At 40.7% G+C, this 19,596-nt stretch overlaps 1 protein-coding gene across 14 annotated transcripts in view; it reads right to left on the reverse strand.

The window, feature by feature from the left end:
- Positions 1-13,758, reverse strand: part of ppp1r12a (protein phosphatase 1, regulatory subunit 12A) — a 62,193-nt gene extending 48,435 nt beyond the window's left edge. For all 14 annotated transcript variants that reach the window (XM_086268215.1, XM_086268217.1, XM_086268213.1 and 11 more), the window contains exon 1: positions 13,421-13,758. In XM_086268215.1, coding sequence (XP_086124341.1) covers positions 13,421-13,657 — 237 coding nt within the window. In that variant the 5' untranslated portion in view covers positions 13,658-13,758. The remainder of the gene's footprint in view (positions 1-13,420) is intronic.
- Between the last annotated feature and the right edge of the window lie 5,838 nt (positions 13,759-19,596).

Genomic DNA, 19,596 nt, shown 5'->3' on the forward strand with positions numbered 1-19,596 from the left:
TGTTGAACTTATTATGGGAAATAAATATTTAAATAAAAACAAGCTGCTGATTATTTCACATTTTACTTGTGAGCAACGGCACATTTAAATCTTACAAATATACTTATTTGGCTTATATCGTGATAGATATCGTTATCGCCTGAAATGAAAAAAACATATCGTGATATGAAAAAAATCTCATATCGCCCAGCTCTACTATGCACATGCACAGTGCAACAGGGGCTAATGTGTTTCCCTGTTGGCTCTACTAAGACATTGATTTCTACTGAAGATTCTTTCAGTGCATTCTCCTTATATAATCTCTGCTCAAGTGAGTCCCAAATTACAAACTGATACACAGATCCAACAAAGCCCTCAGTCATCTAGGAATCCATTTGAGAACCTGTTGTAAGGTAAATTGTGAACCACGATGGTGCATGTAGCAGTGTACATGTTCGCACATATGTCTGTTATGGGCTGGTGTCAGTGATAAAAGCACAGGGAGTGGAAGGAGCAAGCTCACTAGCGGAGCCTCAAAGAGGAAATGAGAAAAATAAACAGCCACTTCCTGTTCCTCTCTGGCCTGAAATCTCCAAGACCCAGATCCCTCTGACCATCACCACCTCTAAGAGAACGGATGCATCCATTTTTACTCTCTTTCAAACACAAAAAGATCAACAGGACAGGAATGCTAATTTTAATTTAAATGTCGCCATATTAATGATTAATAGTTAGTGAGAAGTTTTCTTAAAAACATGCATCCCATGCAGCTGATAAACGTGTGACAACACTACACACGTTCACTAAAAACAGAAAACATTCATCACGCAACATGTGAGCATTTAAAATAACTGCTTAGGTCTTTACCATCAAAATAAAAGGCAATACATTTTTTCAAATGAATATGATCTCTTAAAAAGACCCAGGATCTTTATACAGAGGATCATGAAATTATTGGCTCGTAGTGCCAAAATGTAATAAATTGTTGGTTCCCTATACAGCAGCTTGAGTGGTTTTGGGTCATTAATTATTAATTTTACAGTCTATTAACATCGCAGCTTGATTGGACTTAGTGACCTCACATTTATGCTTCATAAAACAAGGAAATAAAATTGAGTTCGAAGGCACTAATTAAGTTTTACCTAATCTTATTTTATAATCAGGCTTTTTGTTAAGCTAGCATGACTTTTGTGACTTCAACGTATCACCCTCACTTGCATCACCATCAACTGAAATTGATTTTAAACAAATACTTTAATAAAAGGAGTTTAAAACAAAAGGGAGAGATTACATTTCATCCTGCTACACGTTTACCAACATTTAGTATTTTGCATCAGTAAAAGTCAATTCATTTTTCTTTACCAGGCACACTATTAATTCTTGTTTTCAGGGGGACAAAACAAGAACACGAAAGAAATATGCCAAAACAAAGCATGAGCTCTGAGCATACACAGGGGCTATACTCGTATCTTGAATCACTTAAATTACTAGCCAAAGCACTTAGACTCTCAAGGTCCAGGCCCATTTACTGTCACTGACATTTAGCTGCAGGGAAAATATGGCCTGCATGGGCTGATTCACAAGAACACAGCAAACAGCAGGTTCAGTCAATCTCATGGCCACATGGATCAGCATTAACAAGAAAAATCAATGCCACCCAAGTATAAAGGAGTACAGTTACACTTAATCGATATATTCTCCAAGTTTAATTTCTGATAACCTATTTCTAAGGTCCAGTGAGTTCCAGAGTTTAAGATGAGTGAAAACGCAAAAGAGAAAAAAAAAAGTTTTGTGATCAGTGTTATGATTAAAGGAGCTCTTGAGCCCGTCCGCAGATTCTTAAGTCTGAGAATAGCCGTCTTATTAAAAAGCATCCAAAATTTAGCCCAATGGAGTTGGAGTCTTAATGGAGTTACATTTAAGACTGTCAGTTCAACTTTGTGTGTGTTGTCAATTTTTGAATCCATTAAAACACATTCATCAATAATCATATTGTATATTTAATGCAGGTGAACTAACGCACATATAGCACTGAAGTTACATGATGAGCGTGGGTGCAGGATGTAGTCATTTCTCCAATGGAGTGGTTATATGCCAGCTGACACAGCAGACACGCAACTCTTTACAACTAAGGCAAAAGCACGCCTATTAGTTCGACTATAACCTGTCTTACTTCCCAACATGTTTGTTTACACCTTCCAATCAGAAAACAGGGAGGTTGCTGCTTTCTCGATGCTAAACAGCTGCTGTCATACATCAATAAAATATGAATCAATTACAACTAGTAGCATTTCTGGTGCAGACAAGTGAAGGCAGCAACTTTGACTATTTAGTGGGCATGAAATAGGTTTTTATGTAATACCTGAAAACAACAATGAGTAATAATTGTGCCAAATAAAAGAACAAGGGTGACATGTCAAAGTCAGGTGATGTCTAATGGGCCAATGGCCGCTTTCCCTTTGTTAGCTGAAGATGCAGCCATTTTGAGACTAAATGGAAAGAATGTAACCTCACCCTTACAGACAACAAATGGACATGCAGCCTCTGCCTTAATTGTACTCGCTGTTCTGTAAGACAATGAGGAATTCATAGTGTCTGAGTCCAGGTGTTTTCACTTCAACAACAGCTCATAAAAAACACTCAGCATGAGACGTGTGCCTGCCGCCAAGCAAACAACAGCGGGATCACTCCAAGACCACCTGGCTTAAGTAGAAAACGAGCACTATATGCCACAGGGTGGGAACAAAAAAAAAAAAAAACCCACCACAAGCTGAAGTCATCTCAAAAACATTTCACAGCAGCTAAATACTATACACAGTTTGAAAAAGTGGGGGCAGACAGAAAAGCAAGTGGCGGTCATTAATCTGTTAAAGCACCTGACGAAATCCTTTACTAGTTCTGCAGTCGAGCTTGCATTTTATTTATCATCAACCTCTCAAATGTTTTCATGATACAGTGAAGGAGATGTGGTCTAATTTTAAGGGTGCTAAATAACCATCAAAGAAAGTGGAACACTGACCTCATCAAAACACTTAGAAAAAGCAAATGGGTAAAAATAGCAGCCTCTGGTTTGAGATCAGTGTCTCATTTCCTACATTGTTATAAAGCAGTGCTGCCAGCTTTCAGCAATGCAATAATTACAACTGGCTAAAAACTTATGTGTGACATAAGACATTTTGTTTGACACGAAATGCACTTTTGGGCAAGGTCGAAGCAGCAATCCTCAAACATGGCAGCAGGTTTACTCTGCTGAGGAATTCGATCCAGCTGAGTTACGACCCCAGGTGAACCAGTTGCAACCTGCAGCGATGCTCAACGAAACTACTTCAGCAAAGTCTCTCTGTTTCAGGTCCTATGGCGGGGAGGTCTCTGGCATCTCATCCCAGCAGTGTCAGAGCCGCACACGCACACAAATAAATAAATAAATAAATCATCTGCCCTACAGTTCTTATAAAGGGCAAACAGTTTCATGCAAACTCAGTGAGGTAATGCCTTATTAGATTTTCATTTAGGTTACAATGTTGGTCTTTAACGATCATGAAAACAAGATAACCAGGATAAAACTTACTTTTTAGCCTTCATTTTTGCTACAAAGCTCTCATTTTGTCTTGTGTTTTAAAGAAAGCACACCTCTTCTCTTTACAACGAGATGCTTCGCCACTGTACTGAAAGTCCAAATGGAAAGATCGTCAAGAAGATCAATCCATCCGTGGTCAAGAAAATCCATGTGGAAATAAAAGTCATAAAAGCTTTCCATACATGAACCTGTGGAAGGATCATTAACAGTTGCTGGCAGCTGCTTTTCATCTCCTAGAGTCGCCGGTTGTCTTTGCAAGTGAGCTTTATGGTAAAAAGCACCAGCTAGTCTAGGCCCAACTCCCTACTTGACAACCCCCCTGCCTCCCTCCATTACCCCCTTATTTATCCCCTGCAAAAAGACAAGTCAAGTTTAACAAATGTATAAAGATTGGCAAAAACTTTTGCCATACTCGAGCAACCCTACATGACCAATTACAATTAAACATATACACTGACCTGATATATTTACTAACTACAAATGCTTTTCATGTCAATTCATGGCATTTAGTTTTAAGCCAGACATGTTATCTCAATACAGTGTACATGAAAGTATCATAGACATGTCACAATCAGCAGATGACCTGGCGTGTTGCAAAGTGTTGGCGCGCAAACACCACAGGGACTTCCTGCTGATGATTATGGGGTTGGTAAAAAAGCTGAATGAAACAGCAAGGAGGGCCAGCTTGACAAGGAGAGACCTGCCAATTATACGCAAGTAAAATATGTTGCGGGACTCCAATATACACTCAGTAATCAAGTAGGCTCTCGTTACAATGGTGCTGCAGTGATTCATTCCAGACTGGAATTCAGCTTTATACTTGCAGTTCTATGTCAAAGGTTAAATTTAGATTTATCTCACGCGCGAACATACAGTGTTATGAAGCGCTGGTTCCTGCTGTGTCAAGTTCAACACCTTTCATTGTAGTCAGGCACCACACTAATTCTTGTCAGCTCTTTGACTCAAAGGGTGGCTACAGTTTACTCTCACGGTCCCCGTTTTGCTTCACGTAGTTAATAACTTCATGAGGAAATTATATTTCGTCGGCTTTCTAAGACTGCAATGCTGTCAGAGAAGACAATCATTTATCAAATTTACGAAAAATGGCAATCAGAGGCTAAATAAGAATATACAGTCTTTCATGTGGTCTGTACAGTTTCCTTGTTTGATTTTAGACCATGTTCTGAAATATTAAACAGCGATGTATAATTAGAAATTATACACAAATATAACTCTTATAGTGAGCAGCAATTAGGAATGAAGATTAGGAACAACAAGACACAGTCAAACATTCAAAAACGACAGTCTGAAGACTGTTTGGGCTGAACAAAGAACAATAAAAATAAATAAATAAATACTAGACTGTCTACATTCATGTCCATGAATTATTAAATTAATGTATTCAGCATTATGTTAGAAATGCATGAGTGATTATGCAGCTCCTGTAAGTCTGCCCTGAAACCATAACAAAGAACGTCAAAGCCCTGTGCAACCTTTTACAAGAAAAGTGACCTGAAAGCAGACTTGTAAAATGGGCTGCAACTGCTGGGTAGGAAGAACCTGTTTCAGCCTAAATACTGTGGCGTGCGCACACACACACACACACACACGTTTAAATTAAGCTAACATTCTAGAATGGGGTTTATTTATGATATTCTCATTCCCCCAGTAACTCTTTAGCTAGAACTAGTTTTGTGAATGAGTTTAAGCAAACAAGCATCCCCTATACACATCAAAGTCCCTTTGTGCCATGTATTGTTACGTGTTACACGCAAAGTTTGCACTCACAAGATCCTGCTTCCTGTATATCCCAAGGCCATCTGTCGTACACAACAAATTAATGAATTAAATATCAAACAGTTGGACTTTAAAGTAATTTTGATTGTTGTCTTTAATATTCAAATCACACTGAAGGCTAAGTTTTTAACCAGTCAAGAAATAATAATAATAATAATAATAATAATACACTAAAGCTACCTAACAGCAAACGATATCCCTAGCACTCAAAGGGACCCCAATTGTGTTGCTTTTGATGGTCAGGTATATGTCAATGCATTTAAAATCGCTTCACATACTGTACCAAATCTTAACACACTTCTACTTAAAATTACATGCAAAGGTTTTGCTTTGTCATCTGTGCTTATTTTTCTAACGCTTTTAGACAACATGCTATAAAGCCCCTCCAAAACCTCACAATATGTTGAAGTACTCACAGCACTGTGCATTCCAGCTTATCACCAAAATATGTAATCCTAGATAGTCTTTATCTAACAGCCATCAGATCTAGAGGTTATTATGCAGGCAGATCATCTAGCTGGGCATATTTGAGGATTAGGAGCCTCTTAGTAAGTCACTAGCCTGGACCTTTATCGTGTGGACTACCAGAAAAGGGAAGATCTTTAATGCAGAAATCGACATTTAAGGTTTCTACAGGCCTGATACACAATCGGGAATTAAGTAGACTAATAATCAATATAGATTTCACTTTAAAAAGTGCATTATTTGGGCATTTTTGTGTAACAGGTAAACTATGCATGCTTGTCAGAAATGAAGCTACTGTCTTAGATATGGAAGTTCAACAAGAGATGATGTTTATTGCACCTTTATCAATAGCAGCATAGCTCCACTAGCTTACGATAGGTGCTTGAGACTGAATGCGTTGCTCTGTGCTTGATGCAGATAAGCTTTCAGTTGTGATGTGCAAAGTTATGCAGGTAGGACATGAGACCACAGAATGGGGACGGCATCAGAGCCAAATCAGCACATTTTAAAATAAATTTGAATCGAAAACAGTCTACAGAAAAACAAGTCAAATGTGGGACCAGATACAGTGGGGCAAAAAAGTATTTAGTCAGCCACCGATTGTGCAAGTTCCCCCACCTAAAATGATGACAGAGGTCAGTAATTTGCACCAGAGGTACACTTCAACTGTGAGAGACAGAATGTGAAAAAAAAATCCATGAATTCACATGGTAGGATTTGTAAAGAATTTATTCGTAAATCAGGGTGGAAAATAAGTATTTGGTCACCTCAAACAAGGAAAATCTCTGGCTCTCACAGACCTGTAACGTCTTCTGTAAGAAGCTTTTCTGTCCCCCACTCGTTACCTGTATGAATGGCACCTGTTTGAACTCATCATCTGTATAAAAGACACCTGTCCACAGCCTCAAACAGTCAGACTCCAAACTCCGCCATGGCCAAGACCAAAGAGCTTTCGAAGGACACCAGGAAAAGTATTGTAGACCTGCACCAGACTGGGAAGAGTGAATCTACAATAGGCAAGCAGCTTGGTGTGAAAAAATCAACTGTGGGAGCAATCATCAGAAAATGGAAGACATACAAGACCACTGATAATCTCCCTCGATCTGGGGCTCCACGCAAGATCTCATCCCGTGGGGTCAAAATGATCATGAGAACGGTGAGCAAAGATCCCAGAACCACACGGGGGGACCTGGTGAATGACCTGCAGAGAGCTGGGACCAAAGTAACAAAGGTCACCATCAGTAACACACTACAACGGCAGGGAATCAAATCCCGCAGTGCCAGACGTGTTCCGCTGCTGAAGCCAGTGCGTGTCCAGGCCCGTCTGAAGTTTGCCAGAGAGCACATGGATGATACAGCAGAGGATTGGGAGAATGTCATGTGGTCAGATGAAACCAAAGTAGAACTTTTTGGTATAAACTCAACTCGTCGTGTTTGGAGGAAGAAGAATACTGAGTTGCATCCCAAGAACACCATACCTACTGTGAAGCATGGGGGTGGAAACATCATGCTATGGGGCTGTTTTTCTGCCAAGGGGACAGGACGACTGATCCGTGTTAAGGACAGAATGAATGGGGCCATGTATCGTGAGATTTTGAGCCAAAACCTCCTTCCATCAGTGAGAACTTTGAAGATGAAACGAGGCTGGGTCTTCCAACATGACAATGATCCAAAACACACCGCCCGGGCAACAAAGGATTGGCTCCGTAAGAAGCATTTGAAAGTCCTGGAGTGGCCTAGCCAGTCTCCAGACCTCAACCCCATAGAAAATCTGTGGCGGGAGTTGAAAGTCCGTGTTGCTCGGCGACAGCCCCAAAACATCACTGCTCTCGAGAAGATCTGCATGGAGGAATGGGCCAAAATACCAGCTACTGTGTGTGCAATCCTGGTAGAGACCTATAGTAAACGTTTGACCTCTGTTATTGCCAACAAAGGTTATGTTACAAAGTATTGAGTTGTATTTTTATTATTGACCAAATACTTATTTTCCACCCTGATTTACGAATAAATTCTTTACAAATCCTACCATGTGGATTCATGGATTTTTTTTTCACATTCTGTCTCTCACAGTTGAAGTGTACCTCTGGTGCAAATTACTGACCTCTGTCATCATTTTAGGTGGGGGAACTTGCACAATCGGTGGCTGACTAAATACTTTTTTGCCCCACTGTATTTAGATTGCAGCCATCCTAGACCTCTCCAAATGAGATGACGGGGTGTCCCTTCTTCTTCCAAAAAGACAGAAGGCCTAGGTTCTATAGCAGAATAACATGCTGTGCTTATCAGGAGGACAGCAATGTGTCAAAGGCATTTTTGCCCTCCTCTCAGTGGCCAACTGCAAGCATCAGGCACAGCTGAGAATCTCATGTTTGGGACTGCAGTGAGATCCACAGCAATTATGTAATGTGTTAAAATGACTGATGCTGCTCTGGATGAAAAGAAACGCAGCCACCTCACATTATCATCATCTTCCACTACATAGTCTGAAACTGTTCCATTACAGATCCATGAGCCTGAGTATTTCAAATTGCTAAGCACCGCCAGAGAGTCTCTCTCTGTTCAGTCTGTTATGCAACTCCCACTCTGTTCATGCAAATCCACCAACACAAGTGACTAGCAACCCTCGAGTCGTCATGGAGACGAGGCAAGATAATGTTCATAGACTTTAGGGCAATAATGAGGGTGTGTAATGTCAACAGAGCATGGGCATTGTAATGTCCAGCTCTGACATGTTAAGCTAAGCTGAATCCTGTCACCTTGGTCTGGGGGGGGGGGGGGGGTGTCAGAGATCCTGAGCGCTAAAGAAAAAGTTCAGGTGTAGGTCAGCGGGTAGATTTTGTTGTGTGAAGCAACAAGCCCCTCCACTCTAATTGCTTCAGTGGAGCTCAGTGAGCACCAGTCAGCTGGGCTTTGGCATTGTATAGGGAAAGTCAAGCCAGAGAGGGAATGACTGAAGGGGAGGGGTTTAGGTGACAGCTGAGGAATGTCTTCTCTGCTCCCTCTTTGCTATGGTTTCCAGCGGCCGTCATGTGAGGAATGCACGGGCTAGAACGACAGGACTTGGAATGCGACAGCTCTGGGACGAATTTAGCCAATGTGATCTGGAATCTCAGCTTGTCTAAGGGATTCCTAGTTCACTGGAACATCCCCTCTCTACCCTCAACCTGCATCCGTGCAGTCTGTGTTTTGGGTGAACCAATCTGTCTCAGTAAATCACGTTACAAATTCAAATCAGCTATCGAAACACTAATGTTTCTCTAATAGACTAGAGGAGTGCCAAATATCAGTACCCACCAAGGTCCTTGAGGTGAAACAGGACAAAAATATTGACAATGTGATAAATTGAAGAACCAGTCTTAAATCTCTGGAATGGCTCAAAGACTCAGAAGATTTACCCAAATAATATCAAACAATGTCTGATATTTACATTTACAATTGTGTCTTCAGGAAGAGTGAATGAATGAATGAACCTCAAATGAAGTTAATGCCTATACACTTCAAGTCCCACAGCAAGTATCACTGACACTCTAGCCCTTAAGGCTAATATTATCTAGAACACTAGTAGTTAGAAATACTACCGAGTTCTCACTGAAGAACAACAACCCATGCTGGTCTTGTCTCACCAACCATTTTCTCAGATTCAGTCAAGCTTCTTATTTTTGTTTTGCAGTGCAAAGCATTGCCAACACCCCAGCAAGCTGTTGCAACAAAGTCTCCATTTGTTTACATCTGCATGAGGTGGTATATCGCTTTGTCCGGCATGGTAATCGCAATAAGAGTTGCGTAAATATTTTTAAATCTTGCAAAATGTGCATATTTGAGGTTTGTGAGAAGAAAATATGTGACGTTGGTCCTTATGTTTGTGTTGCAACTGAACTTCAAAGTCCTTTGGACTGAGCCTGGCAACAGTGTGACTTTTCACCTTGATGCTCTTGCTTGTACACAGTCATAGTGAGATCATTGATCATCATCATCACTGCTCAAGCATCACCTTAAGAAGTCTGCAAAAAGACATTGACGTGTTTACAGGTTCATCAGCAACAGGTCATTTTTAAAGAAACACAAGGTTCATGACTCACAGAGACAACCTCTTGCCTAAATGTGAGATTATACTAGAGCTGAACTACAAAGCAAAGCTACAGACTGAGTCATACCCAAACTTAGTATCATCTACTGAAACCCAGTTAGGAGAACTTGTGTTGGCTGTGGTGGTATTTATAAACCTGCACCGGTCACCAGTGATCAAGTCCTCATGCAGCAACATGGCACATTTCATAACAAAGAGAGAGGTCACTCATTCACGAGGATAGCTATTATCTGGAGGGATTTTTTTCTTTTGGTCCATCTAAAATGTAACAAGAAAAGCCACACAAAGACATTAAGACAAAAGAGGCGACTGACTGTTCAGCTCATCTTTAAGAAACTTAACAGCAGTTTAACCTTCCATCACCCCTCCTCAGCTCCTTGGTAAAACACCAAACCTAGAGATCACATGGCCTTTAAAACACACACACACACACACACACACACACACACACACACACACACACACACACACACACACACACACACACACACACACACACCTCGTCTCCAGAGATGGTTATGTCCGGAGAGCCGCACTTCAAATTCTTTCCTCACTCAAGTTCATCTCTGGACATCAGCCCAAAAAAAGGCAACATTTCCACCCAATGAGTTTGTATTGAGGGGTTCATGCTAATTCCAGATTTCATTAAAGCAGACTACGATCTTGAAGAAAGGTCAATTTACCAGCAGGATTAATTAATGTAAAAAAAAAAAAAAAAAACAACAACAAAAAAACTAAAACCCAAAAACGTGCATGAATCACATACAGATAAAGCTGATGACCCATGCCTTAAAACCTGCTTTTAAAACTTTTAATCTGTGCAGTGGCCTAAGTCTTGGAGAACAAACACACCATGGGAGCAAGGTGGTGCATAAAGCAGTGCTCATAATTACTAAGACGAGACATGTGGACATGAGTAATGAAGTGACATCACAGGAGATCTATGCAAGTATAAAACATTTAATGTGAATATTTTTGTAAATCCTTACATCATGTAAACACTATCCATGCTAGTGCAAACAAGATAAACAAATGCTCGTTTCCACTAGCATTATCCTTTATTTCTTCAAATTAAAATACTCCAGGATGCAATACGTAGGGAGAGAAAAATAAAAAAATAATAAAAAATATAGAGGGGCAACCACAGTTTCCCTCTTCAGAGGATGTTAGCTTCAATGTTTAATATGAAATAACCCGAAATGTAAACAGCACAAAATGCTGTCAATTAAAAAAAATAAATTGGATAAATAAAAACTCCACTATGGTACATTACAAATCAAAGAGAAATGGTCTGCTTTGATGACAGTTTTTCTGCTTCCCTGTGGCTCATCATGTAAAACACATCACCCTCTTTTACCTGAATCTATAAAGTCTCTGTAAAGGGAAGAAGGAGACTTCATTTTCTGAGATCAGCAGCAGACTTTCCAGTTTGAGTGTTAATAAACATGTGGAAATTATCTGACTCTGTAATATGTTCGACAGCATGTTCTAACTTGTGAACGAAGGTCAGGTTAAGGTTGATCTTTTTAAACCAAATACTTCTGCCCCTCTCCATCAGCCTATCACAGCAGTTGCGCCATCACGCAAAAGGCGACAAACGACTGCAGGATGTTGCAGAGAACAGTCCTGGTGCAGAGCCGCAACTCAACAAGAAGAAAGAAGAAGCTGCACAAATCACCTTTGGAGAGAACTCTGATGTCAACACAGAGCCAACTGGTTGGCACACAATATTTCTGATGTTTTCTGCAACTCTCTGGATCCAGATATCCAGCGTTACAGTTTGGCTTAATGAAAAGCTGGAATGGAACAGATCCTGATCATCTCACCCCAGCAGCCTCACAAGCACTGAAAGTGAGATCAGTTTCTGATTGGACTGATGTTTGCACTGTTGACTGTTTCAAGACACTGCAAAAATCCTGGAAGGGGGGGATAAAAGTTTATTTTCCAGTGGGAATGAAAAATTATTTATCAGAGGCAGAAACATGCAGTCAGAAGGGGGAAATCCCCCAAACCGTTCACCCTGCTTATTTCCACCAAAAAGTAAAACACTTAACTACAATGTTCTTGGTACAAAATAAGCAAGATATCTTTATAAAAGTGTCACTGTAAAAGCTAACAGTATACCCGTAATCACTTGATCCAATAAGCACAAACTGAAAAACGATATTAAAATAAATGTACTTCTTTAATGGTAAAAGCTACCTCTGAAGCAACAGAAACAAATTCATAAATTACACGACCAGGTTCTTTGTTATTTACGTTTTAATTCTAGTCTAGCTTTTGCACACCTCACTGGACTTAACCTGGTCACAACTTTCAGTAAGCTTACTGCACCAACAAGCAACCTACTTCCATCACTGGATCCATGGTGGTTTATAAAGCTTTTAAATCAGGCTTTAAACCCCATTTGGACTAAAACTACCTCACACAGCCTAAAACCCATCAAGATGAGGTGCCATTTTCAGTTTATCGGCTGTGGAAGTACAGATGCTAGTGAAAGTAGCTACCCCAGTTAGCGGGCAAATGACTAGCTTGGCACGGTTAACATCCCGGTGTAGCAAAAGCGCTAACGACACAGGCGTTTCCGATTAACTATACACAAAACAGCATAAAATTATGAGGCCCATAATTTACCACTGACGCCGTTTCTCAGGTCAGTTAATGAATGAATTAACTTCAGCTAAAGCCCCACACAGCTAACGACATTTATCTTAGCATGCTAAAGTACGTTAGCAGACACTCCGCTGGGCTAATACTGCGCTGTTACCATTCATTCTTTCCTGGCAATTAAACTAATATGCCCACTATTAATGAGGGACTGCATTTTTTAAGTCAGAGTGACAAGCAAACATTGTTTCGCAATCGTAACATTAGCCTGTATCTGAATGACGTTGTATCTAAAGCTAGTTAGCAAGGTAGCTTCTGCTTCCTCTCCAGAGAGTAGCCACAGTCAAGGAGGAGGGTTTATCAACAAAACGACTTTTACTGCTAACCAGGTAGCAGCCATCTATTGCTGGGTTCATTCTGCACGAACACCATTTATATTAAGCTCCAAACACACTAAATAGGATCCGACAATAATAAATTGACCACACAGACACTTGTCTGGCTTGATTGTATTTACAACATAAAACCGAGCCAATGTTTCAAATCGAAAAATGCAGCAGTACTGCAATTAGACTGCACCTACAGACTCAGGCTAGTTTATGGAGGCATAAAGTAGAATTAGCCCTGTAAATTAGGTGTTTGACTCTGCTGCTTCTTGCCACTTATACTCAGACAAGTGTATGCATAGTTAGCGCGGTTTACCAGTTAAACAGCCTCAGGAGGAAGCCAACGGATTCATCCCTTCTCTGCGTCGAGAAGGACGAGTATGCTAGGTAGGTAAACAACGGGATGAGAATGGCTTCCATTTGACAGGTGTACCAGGGTAAGCTTTTGCTAGCAGCCAGTCGATATTTATGTCTAATGGTACCGGCTGCTGACATAAACCCACACGGCAAGCTAACACAAACCTGGTGGAGGGCGGTGAGACCGTCTACATTGGCGTAGTTGATGTCAGCGCCCCGGTCAAGCATTCGGAGCACCTCCTCGGTATCGCCGCTCGAACAGGCGGCCAGAAACACGGCGCCATCATCGAACTTCACCTTCGTCTTTTTCTTTTTCAAAACAGGAGGCTCCTGGTCCGTTTCCGAGCCAAGCCATCGCTTTAACTGTTCATTCCGCTTCTGCTTGGCGTCCGCCATCTTCATCCCCCTCCTGTCTCGGGCTTCTTATCTTTCGCCGAGAGAGGATATACTTTATAGTGCCACTATCCCACAGCGCAGTGGGGCGTGGGAAGGGAGGGCTGGGGAGGAGGGGGAACTGAGAGAGAGAGAGAGAGAGAGAGAGAGAGAGAGAGAGAGCGAGCGAGCGTCTGGATTCCCGTAACCTCGCGAGAACTGAAGCCCAGGAACTGCAGCATAACGTCATCATCAGCAGATTATAAAACAGAGTGAGTGAGCGAGCAAGCAGGGTAATCCTTATAGACTGTGCACACCAAATAAGACAAAATTACTTTAAAATATTGCATAACCTTTTGCGGGGTGTCAAGAAGTTTCAAAGAGAGGCTCTCTAAGGTGTAGTAGCTAATATTTTTTGACCACCTCTAGGCTATTGTTTGCTGTGATATAGCTGGGAACACAGAAGTAACTTAAAACCATATGTCAGTGAATGTACCTGCAGCAGAAAACAGTGTTATCTGTAAGAACTACCAAATCTTCCCACCTTCTTCGTGCCATTGGTGAAGGAAAGGAAAAGGAGGTCTGAAACAGGGACGTTTCCAGGATTCTTTCAGTGGGGTGGCACATGCACCCACAACATCTTGCTTTTGTCAATACATCATAGACATAAGACATAATCTCTCCAGTGTGTCCAGTCTTTTTTAATGTTGTATTATAACTAGCAATCATATCAATTAACTTGTGATTTACAGACGTCACCCTTTCTTTTCATTTGAGGAAGCAGGAAGGATTTTATTATGCTATCTAAACAAACATACTCTTTGCAGATGTTTTCCACTTCTTGTGGATGGTTCTTTTAAAGCATTTTGTACTAAAGGTACTTCAGAAGGTGAGCCAAAACTTTCAGGCACACCTGTCTTCTCATACTCAGGAAAGAGCACGTATCTCATCTGAAATACCATCAGTTCTCCTTTAAATACATAATATATATTTAAATATTTAATGTCAGATGAATTTAATTAGTTTTAGTTTTTGCCACACAAGAAAGCAAAAGTTCTTGGCCACCTACACATTACACTTTCAGGAACTGCCTATCCTTGGAAACCTATGAATACCATGAATTTCTTGGTGCACATTGTGCTAACATTAATGCCACAGGAGGTATGCAACTCTGCACTATGCGCCACTGCAGTTGTAACTTTTCACTGATATGACTTATACTTGATCACACAAAATTCAGTAAATCTTTGCAATGACCTGTTCTTGCACAAATGTCGTAAAAGCAGTCAGAATTGCTTTATACACCTGTGGCAATGGGACTGAGCGCATCTGAATTCAAAAGAGGTGTGGCCCAGTACATGTGTCCATATAGAGTAGTTGCACAACCAGATAAATGACCTCTTTTTAGCTCCAAAAAGACATACAAGGTACTTTCCAAACTGTAACCTCCACAGAGCCATGTGTTCCAACGTCAGTGCCCTTCTCCATTACTGCTGGTTACTGCTATTGCTGCAGAAGCGCTAAACTACAGCTAGCCAAATGATTAACTTCAGCTTGTGCTGCAATAACTTACATTGCGGCTTTATGGCATCATGGGTGTTTACTTTTTCGTTACCGAACTTTCTGACTTGATTTAAATAATGGTTGCAGAAGTGTATCAGCTCAGAGGGCTCAATTCACATTTTTAGGCAGGCCTGAACCCCCAAAATCTATCAATAATGGAGAGGGCAAATGGCATTTTAGTTGTCATTTTTAACATTGCCAATCGGTGACAATGTAACGACATTGCCCTGTGGCTACAAAATACCCGGACCTAATGGAGACTGTTGCATGAAAATTAAAGAATATCATAAATACATTGTATTCTAGTAGCATCACTATGAAGTTATAGCAGAGTCTTGGGTCTGTTATTTATTTTTGTCCTGTATTTGTGCTGAATTAGTGTTGATTGAGTCTTTTTATGTTGTCTTACAATCAGCGGTAACTCAAACGAACCATCAATTGTACAAAGTCATGTGTTTTTTTATTTTATTTCAGGAAGTAAAATGATTTTATTGTTCTAATTAAACAGACTGTCTCGGTGGAGGTGTTTCCCCTTTCTTCTGGGTGGTTCTTTCAAAACATTTGGTGCCAAAGCCATCCCAGGGGCGTGGAAAGATTTAAGGCACACTTTTCTTATCTGCAGTTATCTGTACATCATGTAAAATATCATCACTTCTGTATGTATACTGATATAGTCAGTTCATTCATTTATTACCTCTTTGTGCAACTGTGGTAATAACATTTGGCTGACACAAAATCTCTTGATAGCTGGTAATTATATACTGCTGGGAAGCCTTATCTATAATATTACAGTATAATATTAATATATTAGCAGCTTACTACTACTAATAATAATAACATAAGGAAAAAAATGTAACATACTCCCAGCAATTACCCTGCTGGATAAGGAACTTGCCTTAGTATTATATAACTGGAACAGAGAGTAGTGTCCCACTGGAAAGCATTTGTGCCCTTTAGCGTATAAGTGGTACAATAAAGGTACTTTATTCTCGTATTTTTGAAAGACATTTTGAAATTGGGAAAGTAAGGAAAAACACAAGAAAATCATGTTGTTGAATCAAGGCAGCCTACAAAGGCAAATGCATGCATTTAGATGCACTCACTCACTTATATGTCCCACTATATGCCACCCTGTAAATCTGCTACCTACACCGACTCAGAGTTTTTCCTGTGCTCCATCCAGCTCCCCATATGCTTCTGCACTTTATTTTTTAATGGATCGATTTACAACATTTTCCATCTTCATATGTATTTCCCTCTGCCAAAGACCTTTACCCTGTTTTAAAAACAGTTTTAATTACTTTTTTCTTTCTGTCACACTGTGACTCTCTTCAGTTTATGTATTTGTGTACAAAGATCTTTTTTTTTAATGCTTCATTATCAACGTTGTGGTTCAAATGAACTTTTACAGACGTGGCTATTTTCATTTCAGGAAGTGGAAGGAATTTTGACATGCTAACTAAACAAACTCTCATTTGGCGGTATTTCCCCCTTTCTTCCACCCAGATTCGCGAAACGGCTTTTCCAACGATGTAACGCGTTTAGTTTCCATGTCATAAAAAAGACATCGCTCCCCAAAGGGAAATGGAAGCCGTCTTATTACAGAGTACCTGCAATGATTTGATGGGGAACACTTGAAGTGTTAGTAGACTTAAGCACCAGGGTGGTCCAGTTCAATCTGGAGTGAAAACAGGGTGGTACATAAAGTGCATGTGATTTTTATTTTGTTTTGTTTTTTTTGGCACCCTCATGTGTTATTATTGGCAGACATTCATGTGTACTCAGCAGGGGGTGCGGTGTTGCCATCAAGTTGTAGGTATGAAGCATGCAGTCGCTCTTGTTTTCTTTACAGCAAGGTGTCACTTAATGATGTTTTTTTTTTGTTTAAAGACATTAAAAATGAGAAAGATAATCTCTGTGCGTAATTAGGTGCCCCCCTCCAACTGAACTTGAAGTTGACATCCTGAATAACAATCTGTTCAAGCAAAATCATGAACCAAAACATTTATACAACTGCCACCGTGAGCCATTGTGTGGAGTGTGTACACGTAAACCCAATATTATTTCATTTCAGAAGCATTTACTGCCTAAAAGCACAGTAAACCGGACTTAGAAGACACTCAGCTCAGCTGTTACACAAATGTCATGGGAAATCTGCACGGTTCTAATGAGTCAGAGCGATATGGAACACCAACAGCGTCAGCGTCAGGAAGTTGCTGGCCACTGGCTTCAGTCTGCTGATACCAGGAGGGTTGCAGGGAAAGTGATGTGCAAGCTGCTGTTTGGCAGGGAAAGCCGACCTCACAGTGACTGACAGAACAAGGCGAGCGCTGTGGGTCACTTCCAGCTCTGAATGTAATAAGAGTCTTGTGTGTAGGTGTTTGTGTATCTGTGTGATACATCAGCGAGTTTATGAGCTCCAGACAGCACAAACAGCAAAAAAATGTGCTTACTTGGAGGTTTTGGTTCAGTTGCTTGAAAAGATTGTTTCGTAAGATTAATTTTTCCAGTCCCTGTCAACATATGAACACCAGGCTCTGAATATGTGACGGGGTGGAGTCCGCATGTTCTCCAGGTTCCCCCACAGTCAGAAACATACATGTTAGCTTAACTGGCATTTCTAAGTTGGTCATAGGTGTGGATGGCATCCTGTGTCTATGTTAGCCCTGTGATAGACTGGCAATCTATGACAGCTGGGCTAGGTTCCAGCTACTACTTACTACTACGTCCAAAATGGATGTAGGTTTGGTTGTGCTTGTCTTGCCAAACATGTTTAAATTTGTATTGAAACCAAAACAATGGAAAAGCATCAATTGATTTGAACTTCTTATAAGTGCCATGCATCTGCCTGCTACAGTCTACTTTTTTTTTTCTTTTTTCAATGTAGGGAAATGTATTTAATGAGTGTTGTGAACTGAAAATGTGTATGTAATGTGTGAAACTGATGAAATAATAATAGGATTCCTCTTTTGTGCTGCTTTGCTAGCTCTTCGTTGTAGCCAGTGTCGGTCGTTCAGGGATGTTCTTGCCATTAGTCTCTTTTTTTTACAGTCTACTTAAAGTCTACAGCGTCAGCTACACTGTTAGGGGGCCCCATGTCGCGCTGAAGGCCTGGAAACTGTTCAATGTATATCCACATCCTTCACTTAACACCACTAAATATCTTGAATGCATCCTGTTTATGTATCCTACTATACCCCCTCCCTCCCAGCAGCTGTATTTATGTCAGTAATGCCAGTGACACAGAGCGCTTATTGACTAACAGTAAAATGACTTTTGCCACAGTGTCGGCTGATCATAATTAATGGGATGTGAGAGGAGTCGTAAATCCTTTATTGAGACAAAAATCATTTGTCAGCATTACCTTTCACATGCAGATGTGACTAAGAGGGCTGTCACATTGTATATTTGCCAGGCAAACTCTTGTCTTTCATTACTCTTCACTTTGATCTCCTATGACTGTTTGCTTCTGTTTCTGCTCCTTGAGGGGATAAAACTGTCTGGGAGTGATTCAAGTGTATTGATGCCACAAAATTACAATGGTGCACTCTCACTGTTTGTCTCTGGCCACTGAGATGTGCATGATTAAAACCCGGCGACGGACCTCAAAGTTGTGTCAGTGTAGGCGTGTTCCAAGCATCACGACACCAGCGTCAGGGCCCTCTGCATCTATGACTTATCCCTGAGAGGAAGCGCTTGTTTACCGCTTTAACTGAGTATTTCCGCTGTGAACCGTTTGTGGTTTGTGGAAACAGATGAGGTGTGCAAGTCAAGTGTCCTGGAAAGACAGCTGGAGAGGTTGACGAGGGTTGTTTACCTGAGCGTGTGCCTCTTTAAGTGTGTATGTATTTATATGTTACTGGACAGGCTGCGTTGGATGTTATCCAGCCTGATGTCAGCCATACGGTATTCTAAAGGTTCCTACAGTTCCTATAATAATTCCCGTGTACACTAGAGCAACATGCTCATATAAACACACAAACACAAAGATTTATGGAGAAGATTGATTTGAGTCTTTCTCTCAGGCTGCTAAATTTACATGTACAAATATACGCTCATGCTACATAATTGTTTGTCCTGTTTTTGCTGCTGGCTGTGAAATTAAAATGAAAATTTATGCACTGGGGTGCGTAAATGCTTGTTGACTTCTAGCCAATGTGATTGTGTCATAATATCTGATACAGCTAAGGTAGTTCAACTCCTGATGGTTTAGGAAGAATTCACAACCAAAGAAATAATTGTTGCAAGATTATGTACGGATGCCTGCCTGCCTGTCTGTTTTTTTATAACTGTGCAAGAATTTACATTACAATGCACCAGCTATGCTTGTGCCCCAGGCAGCAGACTTCAAGTGGACTTTGGCTGCTCCCTTATTCACAAGGGGTTGCTAGGGCAAATAGGTCTGC

This window comes from Aulonocara sp. 'chitande type north' Nkhata Bay, linkage group LG17 (assembly GCF_057382095.1).
Source record: "Aulonocara sp. 'chitande type north' Nkhata Bay isolate Kocher_YH1m ecotype deep benthic linkage group LG17, A_spYH_male_GT1.1, whole genome shotgun sequence".
NCBI classification, from domain to species: Eukaryota; Metazoa; Chordata; class Actinopteri; order Cichliformes; family Cichlidae; genus Aulonocara; species Aulonocara sp. 'chitande type north' Nkhata Bay.